This window comes from Octodon degus, unplaced genomic scaffold (genome assembly GCF_000260255.1).
Source record: "Octodon degus isolate 3935 unplaced genomic scaffold, OctDeg1.0 scaffold00092, whole genome shotgun sequence".
In the NCBI taxonomy this organism is placed as follows: domain Eukaryota; kingdom Metazoa; phylum Chordata; class Mammalia; order Rodentia; family Octodontidae; genus Octodon; species Octodon degus.
This window is the reverse complement of record NW_004524668.1, coordinates 525,933-534,527: the sequence shown is the minus strand read 5'-3', so window position 1 is coordinate 534,527 and position 8,595 is coordinate 525,933. Positions and strand designations below refer to the sequence as shown.

Below are 8,595 nucleotides of genomic sequence, written 5' to 3'. Positions count from 1 at the left end.
GGGCTCGGCGCGGCGGCGGCTCTGCCTGCGGCGGCCCGGCCAGTCTGGAGCGGCCGCGGTGAGGACGCCAGCTGTAGCGGGGGAGGCGCAGCCAGGGTGCGCGCTCGGCGGAGCCGGCGGGGCCGGGAACAGGTGATCCCAGCGGGAGCCCCGAGCCCTGCCTAGTTGGCGGGGAGGGAGCCTGTGCTCCGGGGCGCAGCTGCAGCCGCCCAGCCGCGGTTCGTCGCGGACGGCTCCCGGCGCTGGACCCCGGCTCGAGCATCTCTTCGCTCCCGGGGCCTCGCCAAGCCTCCGGCCCCCGCAGGCTCGGAAACGCCTGCTCCCGCCCCCTGCCTCTCCCCGAACCTCGGCTGAGCAAAGTTGTGGACGTGTCCCGGTCGCCCGCTAGGGCACTGTCGAGACCCTGCGGGTGGAGTTCGATCGGAGCAGGGCTTTCTCGCCGCACCGCCACCGCCTCGCCTCTGGAGCCGGCACTCTACAAACTGCTTCCGAGGCTGAAACTTTGGGCTCCGGCGAGCGCAGGAGGGAGGCCCGAGGACCGAGGGCGGCCCGGCGCGGGGACGGCATGTGACGGCTGTTGCGGGGAGGCAGGCGAGGCTGCGACGCGAGGCCGGGCACTGCGGGCCCGGGCCCCGAGCCGCGCCGCCCCGCTTGCCTGGGCCCCGCTCACCCCCGCGCGGGAGCGCTCGCTGCAAACTCCCTGAACTTCGGGAACGGTCTCTGAAGCGCCGAAACTCGGGGTTGGCGGTCCTGCCCTGTGACCCCTGCTCCAGGCCGCGCCCCTGCACGCCTGTCGTCTTCTCTCGCCCCCAGAGAACACGTGCGTGGACTCCGAGGACCTCGAGGCCCCGGACGGAGCTGACGGTCGCCAAACCCGCTCCGGGCCACGATGCACATGAGGAAAGGGCCAGGCTTCGTCCCGGCCTCCCCATGGGGGCTGCGGCTGCCGCAGAAGTTCCTTTTCCTTCTCTTCCTCTCGGGCCTCATTACCCTGTGCTTCGGGGCTCTCTTCCTGCTGCCTCACTCTTCTCGCCTCAAGCGCCTCTTCCTGGCGTCCCGGACCCAGCAGCCTGGCCTGGAGGTGATCGCCGAAGTCGCCGGCCACTCCCCGGCCCACGAACAGGAACCACCGCCTAACCCGGCCCCCGCGGCGCCGGCCCCGGGCGAGTATGACCCCAGCAGCCGGGTGGGCCCCCGCCGCAGGAAGGAGTGGCTGCGACGCACTCGCCCCACCGGACCTCGGGAGGAAGCCACGGTGGCCCGGGGCAGCGGCGCTGCGGCCCCGCGGCCAGGTGAGGAGAGCGTCCCATTCAGCTTTGACTTCAACGCGTTCCGAAGTCGCCTCCGTCACCCAGTCCTGGGGACGAGGACTGATGAAAGTAAGAAACCCCAGAGCCGAGTACGAGCCCAGCGGGAAAAAATCAAGGAGGTAAGCATCCTGCCTTCCAGCCCCTCTCCAAGAAATGGTCTTGTACGCCCTTGCGTTTCCCTGAGCCCAGCCCTTCGTGCCCCCCGGGTCTACAGTAAGCCCTCAGACGCGATGCAGCCTGCTTGCCATCTCTTCGAAACTTCCCACCTTCCTTCCCTGCACTTTCTCAACAGGCGGGACATTCTGGGGTCGTGGCTGAACTCTTGGGCCAGTTAACTTCCCCCAACTCTCTGATCTTTTTCCAAAGCTCAGTCCCCAGTCCAGAGGGTGCTCCACTCCTTCGTCTGGTAGAGTTGCTAGTGGAAGTGGAGTTGGGATTCTTGGGGGGGGGGGGAGCTGCATTTGTAGACACTGGAGCCACTACAATACTTTTTGTCACTGTGTGTCTTTAAGTCTTGACTTCCCCTCTACTCTGTAGGACCTGCTACCCAGAAACCTATTTGAGGGCTAGTTGGTGTCCTGCAAATATTTAGTAATTTAGTCAGCACCCTACAGACCAGAGATGTTGTTCATTCCTGTTGTTTCTATTGAACTTTGGAACGATTGTACAGAATTGCATGTGATGCAGGAGGAAATGTTGGTAAGACGGTGGTTAAACGGTACAAAAGCTCTGAGGTTATTGGCTTAATGAAGCAGGCCTTGGGCTGGTTCTCTGTCAAGATTGAATCAGTGAGGAATTTAGAAGAGTCATTTTGAGTCCGAGTCTTGGTTTAAGGAATCCAAAACAAACACAGCCTTACAATGGCTTGAAGACAGTTGCCAGGTGGCTACTGGTGCCTGTTCTACTCCACCACTGTTAGAGCCAGCCACCTACATGAGGTATGTGCCCAGCAATGCAGAGGGGCTGCAGTGACACCCCCAGGCCACCAGGGGGCTGCGGACAAGCAGTGGGCCAGGGTCTCTTCCCTAGAAACCAGAGGGGACACTCCCTTCCCCCATGGGTCCAGAAGGAAAGAGCTGCTTCAGTCCAGACCTCTTGCTTTGCTACAGGGGAGCCAGCAGGTCTGCTCTGATTTCTAGGGATAGCAGGCATCAAGGGTCAGGTTGTGCCCTGGCAAGATTTACCTAGAGCTAGTGAAAAACTTGGCTGTCCCTTTCCCCTTATCTGAACTCTCCTCCCCCCACCTTCCCTCCTCTCTCCTGATTATCTTTTGCTCTGACTCAGCCATGCTGTGCTGCATCCTGTTTGAGGCTATCTCAACCAGCCATCCCAGGGCATTTTGTGAGGTCAAGATAGGACACCATAAGAAGCTGAGTCGGGTGTGTGTGTGTGTGTGTGTGTGTGTGTGTGTGTGTGCACGCTCATGCACTCGCTTGCTTGTGCGCATGCCTCAGTTTTTAAATTGTTGAAATCTCAAAGGTTAATTGAAGGCTAGAACTTACTTAGCAGTAAGCTAAGTAAGGGGCTTTACTTTTCCCCTTTTTATTAAGGAGCTGTGGTGTTCTCAGTTCACCTGGACCTCCCACTGCTGCCTTTCTCAAAGCTTCTTGAGTGCATTAGCTGTTTCTGCCTTTCTGGACCTCCTGGGAGGACAGTAACTGAGTGAAATTGCATATAAACTACACTTGTGCAGTTTTTCATGGGATATACAGGACTGCCATCAGATTTTCCAACGGATCCCATAGGACTAAGAATGAACTACTGTCTTCCTTCGAAGAGGTGCATGTGACCCATTTCTGAATGCCTAGGATTAGAGCCTGGATAGGAGGGGTGGGTTGGCTAGTGGGGAACTTGATTCTTCTTCTCTCTATAAAGCCAGCCTTCTCTGCCAGCAGAAGGTAGGATTGGTAGCAGGTGTGTGAAAGCTCTTTGCAGGTGGGTATAAAACGACCTGATGGGAGAGCTCCGCGTTCATTACCAGTCTCTGACTCTGTGTGGCATCTCCTCTGACCCTGTAGTAGCAGAAGGCCTGCATTTACCTGCAACTGGCCTGCAGCAGTCCCTCTTCCTGCCTTGAAGATTGTGAGCTCCTCAGAGTGGAGAGGCTGGTTCATGTACACTGTTTTGTTTTCCAAGCCTAATGTGTCTTCAAGTTTCTTGAACCTGAAAAATGCAGGGCAGCATTGCTGGCTCATATGCTACCACGGGGTTGCCATTCCTGACTTCGCACCTGGGAAGGAATGCAGAGGGTTCCTGCTGAGGGCGTCTTTGTTTCTGTCTTGTTTAAATTCCTGTCTGTGTTATGCCTAGGGAAGATCATTTTAGAAAGGTGCCTGTTTTTACAAAAGGCACCGTGGCATTTGTTTCTGGTTTGTTTCTTCCCAGACACGGATTGATTAGACCCAAGGAGCAGAGGGGGGAGCTAGAATCAGATAAAAAGGGCCCTGTTCTTATAAGATGAGGTTTTTAAAGTGAAAATAAATATCAAGACAGAGTCAGACAGGGTGATAAATGAGAGTAAATAGAAACTGGACACCTGGAGTCTATAGCAGCAAAGTCTACTTATGAGCGGTCCAGTTTGAGAGATGGGTGTGGGCAGGAGGTCTGTGCTGATAAGAATGGGTTGGAGTTGCAGGTTCTGGGTGTACATGCATCAGGAAACCTCACTAGAACTGACTCTTCCCCCCACCCCCACAAGTTTGGAAGCTTGGAGAAAGCAGAGTGGTGCAGAGGTGGATCCAGAGAATACTGGTTGGAGTCTCAGCTTGGCTGTCAACTCTGACTTTGACAGGGTCCTTTTTCCCCCTTATTTAGTACAGGAGATTCTCCTGTTTTCAGCTTCCCAAGCTCTGGGATTATAGGCACGGGCCACCATGCCCAGTCTCAATCTCTCAGTGCTCCCTGGGGGTGGGGCTTGCACAGCAGGCCAGGGATTGAACCCCAGCTGCTGCACTCTGCATAAGCAGGTACTTTAGTCTGCTGAGCTATCTGGCCAGCCCCAGACAGGGTCCTTCTTGGCCCTTCCTGTACAATGGGGTGAGCGAGAAGCAAGTAGCTGGTTGTGGCCACTCTGGCTCCAGCACTGCCTCCTAAGGGAACTGCCAGTGTGGTGTGGGACCGCTTAGCAGCTGGACTTTCTCTGTACCATGAACTCAAGGACAGTAGTGTGTGTGGTGGTGGTGGTGGTGGTGTTGCAATGGTGGTGTTGATGTAGTCCTACCACTACCCATGAGTAGATAATTCAAATAGTTACTATTCTGGGCATCCATAATGAACTTTGGAGATGGAATTGAACAGATCCCAGTCCTTGGCTGGGATTATCTAGAGAAAAGGTGGTGGCTTAAATGTAAAGGGAGAAAGCCTGTAGGCTGCTTTCCTTTCAGATCTGAAGATCAGAGAGAGAATGGGGCTCTTCACCCACAAGTAGATTTCTTACTAATTCAAGTTCAGACTTTTCTTAGACGTGACACAAGTTGTGAATATCTTGCTTGTTGGGTTACAGCTCAAGAAAATAATTCACACTGTCCTGGGCCTGCAGATACAGGGAATCTCTGTTCTCCCTTCCAGAGAAGGGACTTTTTGTTAAAGGGAATCAAGCAGTCTGGAACTTAGAGAATAGGGTACTGGTGGTAGGACTTCTGCCCATGTGGTGCTTTTGGATGACCAGTAGAAGGGGCTGCTGTTGGGATGGGGAGATAGCTCGGTGGCCTAAGCACTTTCCTGGCAAGTGCAAGGACTTGAGTTCAATCCCTGGTACTGTATGTGCCAGCCCTGGAACCCTGGGCACACTGGCCCCAAAACCCGTCATGGTGGTGCATACCTGTTATCCCAGTGCTGGGGAGGCTGAGACAGGAGGATCACTATGAGTCTAAACTGTGTAGTTAGACTCAGTATGAAATAAAGGTTGCTGCTCTGGTTAGATGCAGCTACATCCTGGAGTGCTGGGCCGAGAAAAAAAAAAAAAAAAAAAGGGTTACATTTCACCACTTTACTTTCTACTCAGCCCAGGGTTCTCATGCACCATGCATGCAGTAGTCCTTCAAAAATCCAACCAGAGTCTAAGGCCATCCACTCTGACCACCGGGAGTACGTGTGTGGGTTGTTTATCCCTGGGTCCCCATCTTTGTGGTAAGACCAGGAGGCCAGCATGTGAGGGTAATAACTCTCTTCCCCCACCACCACCTGTTTCCGTTTTTGTTTCTGAATGTGTCCTAGGGCCTGGAAAGGCATTTAATGGTGAACTGACATTAAATTCCGGGTCCACATCTTTGAATGAAGGGCAACCTTAAAGATCTATAAACTGAGTTGAAGTTGTTCATGGCAAAGACCGTGTCTTCCCCCTCAGGGTACATGATGGAATTCTACGGAGACTGAGAGTACTAGCTACAGCCAGGTTCAGGGACTTAGCAGCCCAGTGACCTGAGAAGTTGCAGTGACATTCTGAGCGCACGGTTGTCTTGGTGCGTGTGTGTATGGGGGGTTTGTGGGGGGGTGCCTTTGTGAGTCAGATCTTTCAGGGCTGAACAGCAGGCATCTGGAAGCTACCTGGAGTCCCACCACAAGTCATGTGACTTGACAGGGCGCACCACAGCGCCGCTGGTCCTCTGTGCCTGCTGAGCAGGCTTCCAGGACATTGCTGGTTTGATAGGTAGTAGCGTCTAAGTAAATCATCTCAGTGAGTGATCTTTGCTCCCCGTGAATGAGCTGCTTCATTAGTCATGTGTGGTTTCTTTGTATGTCTGATTTATCCTCACCGGTACCAGGGAACAGGTAGGAAAATTAAAAGGTGTTGTGTTCTTTGTAGCATGTGCATCAGAGCCTTGTGGAATATTTAAGATAATTAATATTAGGAATAGCTCTGATTTAATAGCTTCCCCTCAGAGAGCTCTGAGTTGCTGATCCATTGAAGATCCTTTCTTCCCTTCCCTGTACTTTAGTTTCTCTAGTTCCCTCCTCCCACCTTGTGTTTAACATGAATGGGAACTGGCTCTAATAAGTGGGGAGGCCCCTTGGGAGACCCTTACATCCTCAGCCCAGTCACACCTCCCCCCTCTCTCTTTAGATCTGAGGGCTGCAGTTAGAGCAAAGCTTAGAACATGTCCCTACCAGCTGCACAGCTCAACACCTGCAGGTTGGTTGGCTTTCTACTTTCATTTTGAGTTGCACCATCATTTCGGGGAATTAGGCATTCCAGGAGCAATCGGTTCTTAGGCCTCAGATCCTTAACTGGGTCTTTAGTATTAGGGCAGGAAACAAATACAGTGATGACTTTGAAAAGTCAACTGCTTATTTCACAGTACAGTTGGCAGGGGGGTAAGATGAGAGATTCCCCTGTGGTTTTCAGACTGACTGATTTACATCTGAGTTCAAGAAATGCCTTTTCTCTAGCTTTCCAGGAAGACTGATCCATTACTTCACCCAAAATAAATATTGTGATATATGTTAGGCATACTTCGTTCAAAGGGACTTACATCTTTTCTCTTACTGAAGAATATAAATCAGGCTCGTAGATGGTGAAGCGCCACTCCAGGAAGCTGCTGACAATGTAGGTGGGCCCTGAGCCTTGTGGATACTGGCTCTGGCTTGGGGAAGGCACCTGTCTGCATCTTGAATAGAGTGTGTGGTAGGGGAGGCGTTGGGAGCTTTAGGAAACTCTGTCTTGCTTCCACTGGCTAAGTCAGCAACATCCTAGCAAGGAAATGATGGGCAGAGGACCAAGGAGAGTAATTGCCTTGAATAAATTCATGGGTATTTGTTATATTACTTGAACATAGGAGACCACCCATCAAGCAGGGATAAGTGTCATGAGCCGAGGATTATTATTCCAGTTCTGTGCACCTGTGGTCCAGAAAGGCTGGGCTCATTCCAGCAGTGAGCCGCAGTTCCTCATTTCCTACTACCTTGGTCCAAGCCCTTAATGCACAGATATTTGCGTGATGTGGGGAAAGAAACAATCAATTTCCTTGGCTCTGTGTTTCCATGGCCAATCATGGTAAGAAACCAAATTGGAGAGTCCTCAAGGAATTGCGAGGACTTGAGGACCCAAGTCCTGCCTGCCTCTTTCTCCTTCACACTAGGACCATCAGAATCTCAGACAGTCCAGTTTTTGTTTCCTTCATGTAGCATCAGTGCAGCTGAGACTGATGTAAATCAGATGCACTTCGGTGTCTCCACCTGCAAAGAGAATCAAGCCACAGAGACCGCAGTTACAAGCCTCAGTATGGTGGCTGACAGGCAGGTGGCTCCTCCCCCCCCAAGAAGGGTGTTTTCTAGGATTTGGGTTGAGAGCTCTCCAAATCAGACTGTCAGGATGGCTCATAGACAGGAGTGTGTCTGTCTCCATCTCTGTCTCTCTCCCGACCAGTACTGAGGGTTGGACCCAGGGCCTTAGAATGAACTATGCCCTCAACCCTTTCTGTTTATTATTTTAAGGCAAAATCTTGCTAAATTGCTTGGGTTGGTCTTAAATTTGTAATCCTTCTGCCTCAGGCTTCCAAGTTGTTTGGTACCACATTGCCCAGATCCGAGTATGTCCCTTAACTGAGCCATTAATTAAAGGCTAAAGCCAGGGCAGTTGTCCATCTATTTTAGTGCAGAGCCATTACTGGTAACTTTGACAGAGGAAACGTTGGTGTTTTCACTGGTTCTTTGCTGGATAGATGCACTTTCATCCGGCATCTTCTGGGACTCAGCTGTTGTCCCAGTGAACCTTTGAGCAAACAGTTGTAACCGAATAGCAGCTATTTTCAGCAGCCAAATAATAGACTTTTTTCCTCTCCTTCCAAAGCATAATTTAGAGAGTTGCAGAGATCTTAAATAACAAATGCAGACAACTGTGCAAACCACACCTTTGTCAAGATACATCTCAAAGGAGAAAACTTCTTTTCCTTCTTTCTAGTCAGTTCCTGTCACCCCATTGTACCCAGCCTCAGTCACCCTCTTGAGATTTCTGGGCAGAGATTATCCAGATCTGTGCTAGAACTTCTGATAAATAGGACAGCACAGGATATGCTGTGTACAGCAGGACTTCCTCAGAGGAGACTGCTTTAAAATTCATGCATATTGGCTGTCAGCACTTTGTTGCTTTTGTTGAGGTGTATTCTGCTGTATGACTGTAGTTCTTTGTGTATCTATTCACCTGTGGTTGGATTTGGGGGTTGTTTCAAGAAGTTGACTACTGGGCTGGTGAGATGGCTCAGTGGTCTAAAGCGCCTACTTAGAACAAGCTTAGCAAAGCACCAGGGACCACGGTTCAATCCCCCAGCACCACATGCCAGCCAGCCCC

The 8,595-nt window shown here is 52.0% G+C and overlaps 1 protein-coding gene across 1 annotated transcript in view; it reads left to right on the top strand.

Moving 5' to 3' along the window:
• The first annotated feature begins 6 nt into the window (after positions 1 to 6).
• Positions 7 to 8,595, top strand: part of Man1c1 (mannosidase alpha class 1C member 1) — a 169,998-nt gene continuing 161,409 nt past the window's right edge. The window contains exon 1 of the mRNA XM_004637589.3: positions 7 to 1,429. Coding sequence (XP_004637646.1) covers positions 890 to 1,429 — 540 coding nt within the window. The 5' untranslated portion in view covers positions 7 to 889. The remainder of the gene's footprint in view (positions 1,430 to 8,595) is intronic.